The sequence below is a fragment of the Siphateles boraxobius genome, unplaced genomic scaffold (assembly GCF_051911475.1).
Source record: "Siphateles boraxobius isolate OS27281-9 unplaced genomic scaffold, OSU_SipBor_1 8, whole genome shotgun sequence".
Lineage (NCBI taxonomy): Eukaryota > Metazoa > Chordata > Actinopteri > Cypriniformes > Leuciscidae > Siphateles > Siphateles boraxobius.
Window position 1 is genome coordinate 19,901,786 of NW_027509208.1, and position 17,394 is coordinate 19,919,179.

General features: G+C 40.3%; 1 protein-coding gene across 1 annotated transcript; it reads left to right on the forward strand.

Annotated features, from left to right (window-relative positions):
* The first annotated feature begins 14,977 nt into the window (after window positions 1–14,977).
* LOC143728608 (uncharacterized) lies at window positions 14,978–15,942 on the forward strand. The gene is made up of 2 exons (XM_077219405.1): window positions 14,978–15,462; window positions 15,580–15,942. Exons 1-2 carry the CDS (start codon window positions 14,981–14,983, stop codon window positions 15,656–15,658), a joined length of 561 nt encoding a protein of 186 aa, XP_077075520.1. The 5' UTR covers window positions 14,978–14,980; the 3' UTR covers window positions 15,659–15,942.
* The last annotated feature ends 1,452 nt before the right edge of the window (window positions 15,943–17,394 follow it).

The following is a 17,394-nucleotide window of genomic DNA, read 5'->3' on the forward strand; positions in this document are numbered from 1 at the left end:
TCAAGTTTTTTTTTGTTTGTTTTTTTGGCCCCCGATCCGAGTCATTGAATATTGAATATCTGCCGATGCTTGTAATATTATTCTAATAATAAGATACACATGCTCCCTCTCTCTCTCACTCTCTCTAGATATTGGTAGAAATAAACATCTCTTACAATGGTAGACATTTTAAACAGTGTGGTCACATATGAATATGGGACTACAAATATAAGAGGTTTCATGTTCTAATCCACCTTCGTATAGTTTTTTTTTCTTCCACATTAAAATCAAAGACGTTTATCAATGATTGTATGTCAAGAGCAGAGACATGTTTGTGTGAATTTTGTTAGTGATTTCTCCAGAAAATAATAGAGAGTCTCTACAATGGCATTAAGCGATGTCCTAGATTGATTGAAGGTTGAGCACGAGCCAAAAGAGAACGTTCCGCCACTGATAACATTGGCAACAAACACTCAGCACAATTTCAAAAACACATTCCAGCGTCAGATCCCCTCTGATTTAAGATAAATTAACGTTAACTGGATATGTTTCATTTGCATATATCCAGTTATATCTGTGCAGCTAGATGTATCATAAAAATGGTGGGGACATGTCCAGAACCTAAGATGAGTACAATGCAGGCTAGGCACAAAAGCTTATCCTGAACTGGAGCAGTTCCCACTTTCTCAAGACAATCTGTTGTTTATGGATAACAACTTGTAAGTATGTCTTATTATTTGTAGTTGTGTTTTCTATTAAATAGTTCCAATTTTAAGTTATGTTATAGCTACGATGTAAACAAAGGGCAAAGCGTTTCCTCCGCTCGCCTGCTAACTACAGTTTTGATACAGTGTACTGTAGCTTTTGTAAGCTCTCACTTTTGTAAGGCTGTTCACCACTCCACAGGAAAATTCACAGGAAACATTTCGTATTTCGGAAGGAGGGGCTTCATCAAAACAGGAACTAACGACGCGTTCGAGACAGACTGGGAAAAGAGGTGCTGTAATAATGTAAAATATGTGAAAAATAATGTTTTTTGAACAATCAAGCATGAAAGCATGTTCTAGTACACCCCAAAAACTAAATCAAGACTACTTAAAAGAGCATAATAGGACCCCTTTAAAGAGCTAAATCCAGGACTCATGACACTGAATGGGGATATTTTACAAGTGCAGCTCTCAGACAAAGAGATGTCAGCATCTGTAGCCTTGAGATAAGCTCATCAAAGTTTCATTCTAGATGTCACTATTTTTCTGTCTGATTGTTCTAGAGACAGTGAACCCTATTAACTTCACAAATGTTTCATGAAAGCTAGTTGTATCACCTCAATCCTCCATCAATAAGTCATTTAAAAAAATTATCCTCTTTCTGCCAGTATGTGCTCCTGGCAAGAGCCATCAATTAAACATGTCAAATGAATCACTAGAGTCTCGCTGGGTGTGCAGATGATCTGCTCCACTGGAAACAACCCATTTCCACTTCAAAGTGCAATCAGAGATTATTAGCAAGCTGGTTTGGAGGAAAGGTGGGATGTGAAAGGGGCTGACCGGCACGGCAGTTCAATCGGTTTTGTTCACATTTAATCACATTTTGGGGAGAGATTCATAATTCATATCTGAAAGACATCAAAGCAAACGATGCAGTGCTGGTCCACAGGGGCTCCCAGAGAGGCAAACGCCGAAATATTCCTGTCTACTGTATTAAATGATCTTAAATGATTAAAAGCTTTTTTTGAATAATACCTTTTATGCAGTGTAATATAGCTGTTTGTGAATGTAAAAGGTCTGCAGAGTTTTAAAGATCAAAGCACACAACAAATTAAGTTATTGTCTCCTAAAATAAATAATTGATTCTGAGCTGCCGAAATAAGTCATCACTAATTCCAGTTTCACTGGACTATGTAACAATATAACATTGGCTACCTGTGAACAATTACTACTCTGACCCAACCTCAGCATTAGCTGAGTCCTGGAAGATTTTGGTTAATGTTGTCGACATGTCGGGACATGTCAGACGCTGTGTTTTGCGCTGCGAAAACAAATCTACTTTGCATACATTTCCAAAGGATGAGGACTTGCATTGGAATTGATACAGAAAAAATAATACTACACCATTGTTACTGTTCGTTTCACTGTGTATCAAGTGTTGAAGAAGCCTGGGGAGCTGAAATTCAGATATGGTAATGGACGTTTCATTTCCAAAATGCGCTGTGAGCAGTTGACCAATCAGAGCAGGGTGAGAGGAGGGTTTAAGAGAGACTGAAGCCGTTTCTCAATGTCAAGGATACTTCCATGTCAGGATTGATCCTTCCAAGTCATTTCCTTCAGAGGCTAGGCGAGGCTCCTCTTTAGCATTCGGAGAACACGTAAATGGAACAGGCTAGCAAGTGCACGTCATTGCGTCATTACGTCAGTGAAAAGGTCCGCTTTTGGCGCTGCAAAAATTCAAAAAGATCAAAAAGTTGTGATGTACACTACCGTTCAAAAGTTTGGGGCCAGTACGATTTTAAATGCTTTTAAAAGAATTATCTTCTGCTAACCATGTTAAATTACTTTGTACAACTTAACTAGTTATTTATAAAAGAAATGCCGGTGACGGCAACCAAGCTAAATGACAGGTCCGGTTCAGTTAGCCATCAATAACGTAATTTGTATATATTTGTATAATTTGTAATATCAATACGATAGTAATTTGTACTGGCATTTAAACGTTAAACTTTACTTATATGTACAACGGTTATAACAAATGTATGGTAACTTACATGTACAAGCATATTGCCCCGTTATTGCTCCGACTCCGTTAACGTCTGACATTTTTTATTTTTTGAACAAGATAGCAAAGCTAGCGCATAGGATTGTGGGTGATTTGAGAGCGCGAAGGCTACACATATGCATCCTTTCCTGTGTATGGGATATTTTTCGAATGAAGGGCTCAGTCCTTGATTGAAATTCTGAGGATCCTCGACATTGGAACAGTCCTTCGACGGATGTCGATGACGTAGCATCCTCGAAATAACGGCTTCCGAGGATCCTTCCTTGACATTGAGAAACACCTTGAATCTTTGAAAGTACCATTTAAGTCTCTTTGAGAAATGTACAATATGAGAAAGTTAATGTTTTTTTTTAACTTTAATGCATGTAAACCTATTGTAGGAGACATCCAAAACAAAATTAGAAACCGTTAAAATAGTATAATAGGGGCCCTTTAATACTGACAGTCACGTTATATGGCCTAAGCTTATCTGAATTATACTATAACTTTCTGATTACATTAATTAAATGACTGAGATGCAAACAGATTAAATGCAATTTAAAAACAAACAATTAAATGTTTCTGTTTTATTAATTTAAACCAAGTCCATCATGCAATTTATTTAATTTAATTTATTAGTTTATTTAATGCCATTTATGGCACACGACAGAAGTTAAATGTGGTGCCTCCAATGAGACAATAAATTGTGTTCTAAAGCACATTGAAATCTCCAAGCATATGTGCAACTACACGTGCGCACATGCATGTACATGCGCACATGACCTATCCAGCGCAGCCGACGTTGAGTTAGCAAAAGGTGCATGCTGTGGGAATTTGTCTGTTCCAGGACAGATGTGTTGGTGATCTTGTCTTGCCAGGTTATACCAACTTTCCAAGCGGTTTTCCTGTCTGGCATATGTCGTCCAGGTTTCGCTGCTATACAGCAAGGTGTTGAGAACACATTTTTGGGTATACTCTGAGTTTGGTATTCAATGAAATGTTGTTATCCCACACTTTCTTACTCAGTTTGGACAATATTGCAGCAGCTTTTGCAATACGTGTGTCTATTTATTTATCAACGACAAGTGACTGTTGATGGTGGAGCCCAGATACTTGAACTGGTCAGTGAAGTGGTCAGTGTTTTCCAGCACCTCGTCGTCAATACTGATTGATGGTGGTGAAGGGACATTTTGGCTCATGACATTGGTCTTTTTAATACTGATCATGAGCCCGAACTCTATACATGCATGGGAAAACTGACTGAGCAGCTGCTGTAGTTCTTCCTCAGTGTGAGCCACCAGGGCCGCATCGTCCACAAGCAGCATCTCTCTAATAAGTACTGTGCTGACTTTAGTTTTGGCTTTCAGGCGGGTCAGATTGAACAACCTTCCGTCACTCCTGGTCTGTAAATGAACACCTTCTGTAGAGTGTCTGGAGGGCCAAATGTAAGCAACACAGAGAAGAAGATGACAAACAAGGTTGGGGCAAGGACACATCCTTTTCGCCGCTCTTGATTTCAAAGGGTTTAGAAGTTTTGCCATCGCAGCTTACAGTCCCCTTCATGTCATCATGAAAAGAGGCTATGATGTTGAGCAGTTTTGGGGAGGGCAACCAATCTTCTTCATCAGCTGGAACAGACCCTTTCTGATCACTAGGTCAAACGCCTTAGTGAGGTCGACGAAGGCGATGTAGAGTGACATCTGCTGTTCTCTACATTTTTCTTGAAGCTGACGCACAGAGAATATCATGTCCACTGTACCTCTTTTAGCCCTGAATCCGCATTGAGACTCTGGATAGAGGCGGTCAGCAAGGACTTGCAGTCATTTTAAGATCACTCTAGCAAACACCTTGCCCACTACGCACAAAAGTGAGATGCCCCGGTAGTTGTTGCAGTCTCCTCGATTGCTCTTGTTCTTATAGAGTGTAATGATCTTAGCATTTCGCATGTCGTGAGGCACCATCCCTTCTCTCCAGTAGAGGCACAATAGATCATGTAGCGGTTCCAGAAAAGTTGGTTTACCGCACTTGATGATTTCCGGTGGTATGCCGTCCTCACCAGGTGCCTTGCCACTGGCTAATTCGTTGATGCCTTTGCTGAGATCTTCCAAAGTTGTCTCAGTGTCCAGGTCATCCAGCACAGGCAGGTTTTCAATGCTGTTGAGGGCTTCTTGGGTAACGATGTTTTCTTTGGAAAAAAGTTCAAGGTAGTGCTCAGCCCAACGACATATTTGCTTGTCCCTGTCAATGATGACATCTCCTGTCTTGGACTTCAGGGGCACAGTTTTCCTTGTTGGTATGCCTGTTGCCTGCTTGATCCCCTCATACATTTTACTAATGTTACCAGTGTCTGAGGCTTCCTGGATGCTATCTGAGAGTTGGAGCCAGTTATTGTTTGTGCAGCGTCTTGCTGTTCGTTGTGCTTTATTGCGAGCAGTTCTCAGTGCTTGCATGTTTTGCTGGCTGGGGTTTCGCTTATAGTTGATCAGTGCATCCCGTTTGGCTTCAATGACTGGCTCCAATTCCATAGTATTGGCCTCAAACCAGTCCGTGCTCTTGTATTATTTCTTTCCATATGTCAAGAGTGCAGAGTCAAAGATGGTATTCCTGATGAAATTCCATTGATCTTCTGCATTCAGCCCTTCTCTTTTGGCCAGAATCTCTTCAAGTCGCTTGATGAACTCCTGGTTTGTGTCAGCATAGGCAGTTTTGCAGGTATCGATCTTTGGTTGACCTTTCTGTTTCCTGTGGGGAGATTTCTTGGGCTTCAGTTTGATCTTGGAGGCTACCAGAGAGTGGTCAGTTTCGCAGTCAGCACTGTGGTATGCTCTGGTGTTGCAGACACTGTTCAGGGAATCCTTCCTAGTGATAATCAGGTCTAGCTGATGCCAGTGTTTTGACCTGGGATATCTCCAAGATGTTTTGTGACACACCTTGTTCTGGAAAAAGGTGTTAGTCACACAGAGGTTGTGATAGCAGCAGAGTTCTAAAAGTATCTGACCATTTTCGTTCATGTTTCCTATGCCTCGATGACCTAGGGTGCTTGGCCAAGACTCTCTGTCTGCACCAACCCGAGCATTGAAGTCCCCCAGAAGGTACACTTGTTCTTGTTCTAAATACATATAAGATTTATAACACCTTGGACTGTTAACCCTCTGAGGTCTGCTATCGCGCCAGCGCGATAGTCTCGCTTTTTTTTCTTATCAGTGCAAAAGAGACTCAAAATACTCTGTTGATTGTAATCTTATGTGTTAGTGTTATACATCATTCGATCCTGTTAAGTGTGTATTTTTTTGTGTATTATATTCACAATATAAACAAAGTATTGTGCTTTTAGTCAAATGAAGAAAAATAAACATGATGCTAATTTTGCCTTCTCTCTGTCAGTGAAGTCCATTCTGAAACGCGTACGAAAATTAACAATAATTCCGCGAATACTTGTCATACAGGCACGAGTGTTTTTCCATAATGAAGCTTGAACTCTCTTCTTTTAAATGAATTAATTTATATAAAAAACAAATATTCTCAGTTTATGTAATCTGTATGAAAAAAGAGAGATGTCAGTCTTTTTCTTTCCAGCTCATTATACCTAATTGCGCGTTAATTTGCCACACCCACAGAGAGTGCACGGTATTCAAACGCAAATGATCTAAGGCAAGCCATTCAAACATGCCAACGCCCACCAGCTGGATTATAAAACAGATCAATTTTAGTAAGTATTTTACTATCGCTGTGTACACAGCGTATCCCTATGCTGTGAGGAATAATACTATCTAATAACCCTGGAAAATGTACCAGACGCGCTGGTAGTTTCTTTTCGAGGAGCAACGGATCCAGCTGATGTAGTAAGTCATTTATTCTTAAGTGCTTTGTTCTAATCGCGATGTCTGTAAACCGCAAAAAGACTGTTTAAATATGAATTGCGTGTCTGTGTGTAGGTTAAATGATGAATGAACGGCAAAGGCGCGCGCACGTTGTTTACTACAGTTATACAGCGCGTGTCTGTGCCGTTCATTCACTCTCGCACCTACATTAGTAAACATGTACATGAACACATCCAAACTGTATTGCTATCCTACTAAGATGAGTAAAAATAGACTGAAATATGTTGAAATAAAATGTCTATATAAGCAACAAACTGCAAATTAACATGCTAATATAATATCATAAACACGATAGGTTACAGACTAAATATGAATGTTTAGACAAGATTTCGTGATTAGTTTTGGATAGATTATAAAGTTTTGACTGTAAAAAAAGACTACTGTGCGGTTTGTGTTTGTGTTTGGAGCTCCGTCGAATTGATTCATTAATCCTTGATTTTCTTCTTTTCAACTCATTTATAAACAAGCACTTTCTATTTTTATATCATGGGAACTTATCCTCGCTACTATTCCTTATAAAAAACAATCGGATTACTTTGAGATCGCTACTTAGATCCAACTTTGCGAATCTCGGCTACTAGCCTTTAGTCCGCTAGCATTTCACGCGTGGCCTCGCGCCTACAGACCGTCTTATTTTACACCCGTTTCACTGAAAGGATACAGGTTATATCCAGCATTTCAGTCCTAAATTAGTAGTGATATTGGTAGTATCACTACTAATTTACTGTTCATCTGTTATAATGGCGAACATATCGGATGTGTGTCTAACGTTACCTCTGAGTGCAGGTGAGGACACATTCGAGCTGATTTCGGTACGATTGGAGCTGGAATCGGTGGAGAAACAGATCCGTGGTCTGCTGGAGAAACAAGCCGAGCTGCGGGATCGGCGATCAGCACTTGAAACGTCACGCGCCGATGCTCATAAGTCAGTGGTTAGTAACTTTTTGACTCCGACTTCGTCTACTCGGTGCGTTTCTCTGCCCAGGAGGACGCGATCATCTCTGGCATCATTCACTCCGGCACCGACACAACACCATGGACCCTGGGTGATCCCACAGCGAAAGACACGAGCCAGGACCAGAGCAAGAACCTCACCGCCCCTCCCGGTCTTCGAGATCTCCACCCGGAACCGCTTCTCCCCCCTTCGCGAGTCGGAACGCGTCGACGCCGTGATCATCGGCAGTTCCATGGTCCGTCATGTCCGCACTACCTCAGGTAAGGGTACGGTGCGCACTCACTGCTTTCCTGGTGCTCGTGTTCTTGATGTCGCCGCACAGGTTCCCGAGATCCTGAACGGTGACGAGCGCGTCGGAGCTGTTGTGCTGCACACGGGAGTGAATGACATCAGGCTGCGGCAGACGGAGGTTCTGAAGAAGGACTACAAGAGCCTGATCTAGACGGTACGCAGCACAGCGCCTGAGGCAACGATCATCGTGTCTGGACCGCTTCCCACGTACCGACAAGGACAGGAAAGGTTCAGTAGATTATTTGCACTAAATGAATGGTTAATGTCATGCTGTAATGAACAGAAACTGCTCTTTGTAAATAATTGGAATCTGTTCTGGGAGCGACCTAGGCTCTACCGTGCTGATGGCCTGCACCCCAGCAGAATCGGAGCGGCTGTTCTGTCGGACAACATCTCCAAGACGTTACACACCATATGACTAGAAAATCAAAGTCCAAATCACAGTCTTTGCTGTGCCAAATTAATTGATACAAGTAGTGTAGAACATTATATAGAAACTGTGTCTATTCCTCGTTTAGTGAGGCCATATAATAAATCTACTGTAGGATCTAGGAAAAATATTATTGTAATTAAACCTGAAAATCTAAATATCAGTGAACAAAAACAATTTCTAAAACTAGGTCTTCTAAACATTAGATCGCTCACCACTAAGGCGGTTATTGTAAATGAAATGGTCACAGATAATAGTTTCGATGTACTTTGCCTTACTGAAACCTGGCTTAAACCAAATGAGTATTTCGGTCTAAATGAGTCTAGTCCACCAGGATACTGTTATAAGCATGAGCCCCGTCTGATCGGTCGTGGCGGCGGTGTTGCAACAATCTATAGAGATATTCTTAATGTTACTCAGGAAACAGGTCACAGGTTTAATTCGTTTGAAGTACTTGTACTAAATATTACGCTCTTAAATGTAAGAAAGAAATCCCTATTATATCTAGCCTATGCTACTGTATATAGACCTCCAGGGCCCTATGCTGATTTCCTAAAAGAGTTTGCAGAGTTTCTCTCAGATCTATTGGTCAATACCGATAAAGCAATAATTGTTGGAGATTTTAACATACACGTAGATAACACAAATGATGCGTTAGGGACTGCGTTTACAGATTTATTAAACTCTTTTGGGGTCAAGCAAAACGTCAGTGGTCCCACTCATCGTCTAAATCATACACTAGACTTAATTATATCATATGGAACCAATCCAACTGATATAGATATTATACCGCAAAGTGACGATCTCACTGATCATCACAAGTTAACTTGTATAATACGTACTGCTGAAATTTGTCATGTTGCGCCACGTTATAGACCAGGCAGAACAATCGTTCCAACCAATATAGATAGATTCTCAAATAGCTTACCTGATCTATCTCAGCTGCTCAGTGAACCCAAACAAACAGATGAACTAGAGGAAATGACTAGCAGTTTGAGCACCATTTTCTCTAGTACATTAGATATTGTTGCACCAATTAGATCAAAAAAGGTTAGAGAGAAAACTAAAGCACCTTGGTACAACAGTGCTACGCATGTTATCAAGAGAGAAACTCGTAACTTAGAGCGTAAATGGAAACAAACTAATTTAGAGGTCTTTAGAATCGCGTGGAAAGACAGTATATCACGTTATAAAAAGGCTCTAAAAGCAGCCAGGGCTGAGCATCTCCACAAACTAATAGAAAATAACCAAAATAATCCAAGGTTTTTATTTAACACCGTGGCTAGACTAACAAATATACAGACATCACCAGAGCAAAATATTCCGTTACAGTATAGTAGTAATGATTTTATGAACTACTTTAATGAGAAAATAGAAAGCATCCGTAACACAATTGTAAATGTACACTCTTTTATGGTGTCTTATGATTCAGCCTCAATTATCGCCCCTCTGGAACAACTACACCGCTTTACAACTATAGGACAGGAAGAGCTAAATAAACTTATCATTGCATCGAAACCAACAACATGTTTATTAGATCCAATACCCACTAAACTACTGAAAGAAGTGTTACCTGTAGTGGAAGAGCCTCTTCTCAATATTATTAACTCGTCTTTATTTTTAGGTCATGTTCCAAGAATATTCAAGCTGGCAGTAATACAACCTCTCATTAAGAAACCGCAATTAGACCCAAATAACTTAGCAAATTACAGACCCATTTCGAATCTTCCATTTATGTCTAAAATACTAGAAAAAATTGTGTCCGCTCAATTGTGCTCTTTCTTGCAAGAAAATGAGATATATGAAAAATTCCAGTCAGGATTCAGACCGCATCATAGCACAGAAACTGCGCTAGTTAAAATTACAAATGATTTACTTTTAGCTTCTGACTAAGGCTGTATCTCAATACTAGTTCTACTCGATCTTAGCGCTGTGTTCGACACTATCGATCATAAAATACTCCTGGATCGACTACAAAACTACACTGGTGTTCAGGGACAGGCATTAAGCTGGTTTAGATCGTACTTATCAGACCGTTATCATTTTGTCTGTTTAAATGGGGAAAAATCAAAGATAACGTCAGTAGACTATGGAGTGCCGCAAGGATCGGTGTTAGGCCCTCTGCTATTCTCAATATATATGCTCCCACTTGGTAATAATTATTATAAGAAAACATGGAATTAATTTCCACTGTTATGCTGATGACACTCAATTATATATTTCATCACGGCCAGATGAAAACAATAACTTATCAAATTTGACAGAGTGTCTCAAAGATATAAAATGCTGGATGACGCGTAATTTCCTGCTACTAAATTCAGATAAAACGGAGGTATTACTTATTGGTCCAAAAAACTACCCACAAACTCACTTACAATACAACTTTAATATAGAAGGATGTCCTGTTACTTTATCCACTACAGTAAAAGACCTGGGTGTTATACTAGACCGCAACTTGTCTTTCGAAAATCATATTTCATATGTTACAAGAACAGCCTTTTTCCACCTTAGAAACATTACAAAGCTACGTAACATGCTATCTGTTTCTGATGCAGAAAAGTTAGTTCATGCTTCATGACCTCGAGACTAGATTATTGTAATGCTATATTAGCTGGCCTTATTTCAGACACTTTAAGTTTTAGTTTTTTCAATAACCATGTATAAACAATATTCTCTCAAAAATACAAAACATGTACATACATCTTGCTCACATATTATGGCAGCCCTGTTTGTGCTAAATAGAGTGTAATTACACCTTTGCAATTAATATGTTTGTAAGCAACTGAAAAAAGCAAAAATGTCAGGGCATGTCAAAACATCTCAAGGACCCCAAAAACACCTTAGACCTCAGAGGGTTAATATCAGGGTTTTCCTTCCCCTAGACAAACTGCCTTTCTAGCCTTACGAGCTCCGTCTGCCCTAAGCAAGTGGTTTTAAGGCGCCAGTGATCCGCCTACCACCCTTCTCCTGTTAGTTTAAACAGTTCCGCCGGGCTTAGAAACTAAGCCACACATGAAGGCCAGGAGCTGGACTTTGGTTGTCAGAGGCTATCAGAGTGAGAGACTCAAGCCTTGGGAAGCATTTTATAGGTAGTGGGAGCTTAACCCCATTACCACCTCCTGGCTGTAACAACCTTTTTGGAACGTTTTTGGACTACTTTGACCAAACCTGGAAGATTTTTGTTAATGTTGTCGACATGTCGGGAAGACGCCGTGTTTTGCGCTGCAAAAACAAATCTACTTTGCATACATTTCCAAAGGATTAGGACTTGCATTGGAATTGATACAGAAAAAAAAAATACTACACCATTGTTACTGTTCGTTTCACTGTGTATCAAGTGTTGAAGAAGCTGGGGAGCTGAAATTCAAATATGGTAATGGGCGTTTCATTTCCAAAATGCGCTGAGAGCGGTTGACCAATCAGAGCAGGGTGAGAGGAGGGTTTAAGAGAGACTGAATCTTTGAACGTACCATTTTAAGCCTCTTTGAGAAATGTACACTGTATAATATGAGAAAGTTAATGTTTTTTTAACTTTAATGCATGTACACCTATTGTAGGAGACATCCAAAACAAAATTAGAAACCGTTAAAATAGTATAATAGGGGCACTTTAATTCTGACAGTCACGTTATAGTGCCTAAGCTTATCTGAATTATACTATAACTTTCTGATTACATTAATTAAACGACTGCGATGCAAACAGATTAAATGCAATTTAAAAGCAAACAATTAAATGTTTCTGTCTTATTAATTTACACCAAGTCCATCATGCAATTTATTTAATTTAATTTATTAGTTTATTTAATGACATTTATGGCACACGACAGAGGTTAAATGTGGTGCCTCCAATGAGGCAAATTGTGTTCTAAAGCACATTGAAATCTCCAAGCACATGTGCAACAACATAGAGCTGTTTATCTCTCAGGGTATTTCCACAAAGTGAGATAAATCCATCACTAACTTCCACTTTCGACAGATTCAGGATGCTCTGACACCTCAAACGAGTGATAGCTACCAGCCAAATGTTTAATTTGACAAGTTAAATCTATCTTTTTTATTATTATTGCAGCACAGCTGTGTTGTTAGACAGTTTAATATTGCCTGAAGCAGCAGATATTCATTCAAAATGAGATCAAATCAGATTTTTGTCCTAATTCATATAAAGTTTTGTGAACAATATGAAAAATGAAACATTTGTTGGTATAAGTTTACTATCGTCAGTCACTTTTTAGAAACTACATTTGACAAGACTAAAATATAAATTACTTTTTTTGGTTGTTACTAGATGTCTGTTGTTAACCAATGTCACTAAACATCAACAATTCAACTAATCCAACAAACAATTTGAGGCTTTCAAGTTCCACATAAAAAATATTAGTTACACTTTAGGATTAGGATTAGGGCTTGGTTTAAAGGTGCTCTAAGCGATGTCAGGTGACATCACTTCTTGTTGACATTTAAAGTATTATCAAACAAAACGAAGGCTAGCTAGACCCTCCCTCCTCCTCATCCGCGCACTAACCCCGGATAGCGGATAGTTAGGAGATGTTTGTTGTATGTGACAAAAAATGTTTTGGCCTAAAAAACGCGTGACCGCTTTGAGCACCTTTAAGGTTAGTTATTACTGCAGTTAGTACACAACATGTAAAGACACTGCAAAATAAAGTGTTACCAAATTATTTTTCAAAGTTATACAAAGATTATTGGAGTATTTTTACAAGAAAATACTATTGGTCTTTGTAATTCTCTGTGTACTCCAGCAATTTCTGAGATTTTAATAAAATTTTCTGAGATAATAATTTTCTACAAATTATTAACCAATCGAAAGTGTTGAAAATAGCTTGTGAGCAAACCTCTTAACTCCATTGGACACTTCAACTGTCTGAGAAACCTTGTAACTCCACCCCTTCTTCACTTGGCGCCGCCGCGCTGGGAGCTTCACGGCATTTTTTCTCCTCAAGATTGGAAGTCGCAATCCTCTTCGAGCAACACGTCCTCTGAGGTAAATGCCCTTATTCATGATTTAGTTATACAAATTATACAATAACAGTTTATATATTATATATAACAGTTTTATCTCGATCGAAGTTATGGTAGTGCTAGTTTAGTGTAATGTATAATTTCTGAGGATGCTAGATTTTTCTTTCTGCTATGTCTTGCATTGGACGGTAAGTTAGCTAAGTTAACTTATCATGTTGATTGAAATCTTCCATGGTTTTGTTTCTGACGAGGAAATTTAATTTAAACCGCAAAAATTGTCTGTCGTTGACTTAGTTAGCCTCTATGTAACGTTATTGGTTTTGTCATCATGTTAGGTGAGATAGGCAGCTAACGTGATTTTCGTGGGGCTTAAATAAAAATCTCTCGACCCCCACTAACGCTAGTTCTGGCACTCATCTGAGGAACAACATAATAATTAAATGTACTATGTCAGTATTGTAGCTTACAATGTCAAGGCATTCCGTCATGTTCAACAAGTAGCTACCTTTTACGTCATGTTCATCACTTTAAGCAAGCTAGCTGGCTTCTTGCCTTGTTATCATACGTAAACATGCCGTATAAATTAGTGAAACGATCATTTGACCTTTTTATTTATTTTATTTTTTGCAGAAACCATGTCTGTGTCCTTAAAGGAACTCTGTCAGATGGTCAATGTGCCATATGATCAGGCAAGGGCCCTAATAGACAGTGAGAGCTCTGATGGAGAGAGTGTAACGTTAGAGGAAGAGGAAGCAACAGTGGTGGAGGATACAGTGGTGGAGGATACAATGGTGCATGCTGGTAGAGTGAATTTCTGAGAGATAATCATGATTTCACATGCCAAAATGAATGAGTTTTAATGTAGATGTATTTCAGAAAAATATAAATTAAAAAAAATCACACTAATTGTACGATGTGTTTGAAAAGATTTCTCTGGTTGTCTGGAGGAAGGGGAGGCCTCACTGCTGCCTCCAGAACAGGTGCAGTTTGACACGGGTAGGTTTGATGCTTTTCTACATTTTGCTTTTCTGCTTTCTGCTATTCTACATGGATTTCACAACAGTAAATTAAAAAAAAAGACTCTAATTGTACCATGTGTTTGAAAAGATTTCTCTGGTGGTCTGGAGGAAGAGGAGGCCTCACTGAGAAGACGCGTCTGCAAAACTATGTTTTTGTCTACCCTAGGAATAGGTGAGTGGTCTGCTCTTAACTGGGCAAAGGAGGGACACACGCAAGCAGAGACAGAGGGACAAACCAGCAATGCACGTCATTCAGTGGCAGGCCATGAATTCATTTGCAGTTTTTTGACCTCCCAAAGGTGCCCTCACATTATTGCAGATCCAGAACATCCAAACAGTATCTGGAACCTGTGTTTCAATCGATGGCTGATCTGTATGCAGTGTATTGTCGTGCTGCTGCACAGAAGAATGTAACACCTTTGTCAAGGCAAGTGTTCACAAATGAGTTCAAGCGTCTCAACCTAGGCCTTTACCACCAAAAAAAGGACCAGTGCAACATCTGCTGTGCTTTCAAGACCGGCAACTTACCTGATGACGAGTGACAGCACCATCTCCTTCAAAAAGAAGAGGCCCGCGCCGAAAAGTTGTCCGACAAAAGCAAGGCCAGCAACAACACTATGGTCTTATGTATGGACTTACAAGCCCTCCTTTTGTGCCCAAACCTAAAAGCCTCTGCCTTGTATTGTATGTACAACATGCTGACACACAGTGCCACATGTTATGTCTGGCATGAAGGCGAGGGATCCCTGTCTGCCAGTGAGTTTGTTTCATGCATTGTCGACTACCTCTCTGCACACACTGAGCCTGACACATTTATTCTGTGGAGTGACAGCTGCGGGTATCAGAACCGGAATGCAGTTCTAAGCAATGCACTTCTTCTGTTCTCCATGAAGAATAACAAAGTCGTCATTCAGAAGTACCTTGAGAAAGGGTATACTCAGATGGAATGCGACTCTATTCATAGCGTCATCGAGAGGCGTCTGAGGGACCAGGATGTTTATCTCCCAGCAGAGTATGTTAACCTTATGAAGAGGGCCCGTGTAAAGCCTCCTCCATATGAAGTCAAGTACATCGACCACACCTTCTTCCAGGACTTCACCAAGCTGAGGCTCTGCAAGTCTCTGCGCCCTGGAGGAAGACCTGGTGACCCAACTGTCCATGATATCAGAGCCATCAGGTAATTACCAATGCAAATCTTATGTCTTACCAATATACTCATGGCATTATGATGTTGCATATTGTTTTATGAAATCTTACAGTGATTATGTTGTTGTGTTATATGTTGTGGTATTAGGTACAACAACAATGGAACGATGGACTTCAAAATCAACCACTCTGATGACTGGCATTCACATCCAAGTCACCAACTCTGAAACTCCACCTCAGACAGCCACACAGTCACCCCGCTCTATTCAGACCGCCTGAAGATCAAAGAGCTGAAATTCAAACACCTCCAAGACCTGAAGGAAGTCAATCCCAAAGGACTTTCACAGCTTTTACGACTATTTACTTCACTAGCTTAATATAGGATGCAGTATTAAAGGAGAACTCCTGCGCAAAATGAACCTGGGGTGTAATAACACATTGATACCGAGTCGACCGTTCTCTGGGATTTGTTTTCATGATAATTGAATGTAAAGAGTTATATCTCTAAAAACTGTTTAGATTATAATGCTAGTATATGTTGGCATATAATAAGTAAAAAGAAATCGCTAATTAATACCATTAACAATGCTCAAAATAGCCCCACACTAACACTGTAGCATAATGAGGGTCCAAACTGAAGCACTGAGAACTTTGTAAGTGTACAGACAGTTTAATAATAATATACTTTATAAAGACAGTACCATCGCGGAGCCATCTTTGGGAAACAGCCTCGAACAGCTAACGCCGTGCTAAGTGAGCTGAACTTTGAGATTCCAAGTCACAGTTCAGCTCGTAGCACGGCGTTCGTGGTTCGACTGGTCGAGACTGTTTTCCAAAGATGGCTCCGAGATGTTACTGTCTTTATAAAGTATATTATTATTAAACTGTCTGTACACTTAAAAAGTTATCAGTGCTTCGGTTTGTATGTATGGACCCTCATTAAGCTACCGTGTTAGTGTGGGGCTATTTTGAGCATTGTTAGTGGTATTAACTAGCGATTTCTTTTTACTTATTATATTCCAACATATACAAGCATTATAAGCTAAACAGTTTTTAGAGATAAAACTCTTTACACTCGATTATAATGAAAATAAATCCCAGAGAACAGTCGACTCGGTACCAATGTGTTATTGGTGTGTTAATGAACGTCTCGGTTACGTATGTAACCCTCATTCCCTGAGTAGGGAACGGAGACGTTACGTCGGATGACGACGAATGGGGTTTCGCTTAGAACACCTATCGACTTCGAGTATTACAAAACGAGCCAATGGCAAAGAAATGCAATGGGTCTGCGGAATTTGCATAGCGTATCTTGCTTTACCTCGTGGGTATAAAAGGAGGACGCCGGCAACATGCAGATATGTTTCTTCGCTGAGGAGCCGAGACTGAACTCAGGCGATCCCCGCGGCACAGCGGAAAGTGGCAGGAAGACGTAACATCTCCGTTCCCTACCCAAGGAACGAGGGTTACATACGTATCCTAGACGTTCCCTTTCGTTATCACTCCGAGTTATGTCGGATGACGACGAATGGGGTTACCAGTCTAATCACGCCACCTTCACAGCTGTCTTCCATTGCCCTGCGTAAATCTGAGATCCCTGTCGTAATTACTAGCAAGGACTCCTATTTAACAGAGGTACACTGGGGGGCATATCCCATAGTTTACAGGAAATATGCAAATATTGCCAGCCCAAACGGGGGGGACTTAGAGAATACACATATGACACGAAGGATGCATATGGAGAACACTAGGGTGTCCAGCCGCAGGTGGAATATTTCAACCCCAGGGGAGGCAAGGTGGCTTGCCAAGGGAAGACACATGTCCAGAGAGGCTTACAGTGGAAATACACATGTGGGGGTCGCTCAGAGGAGGGACCATGCACACGGGAGGCACCTAGCCGACGCACAAGGCAATAGACACTGGCGCCGACGTCATAAGTGCTGGAGGAACTCAGGGCTTTCGG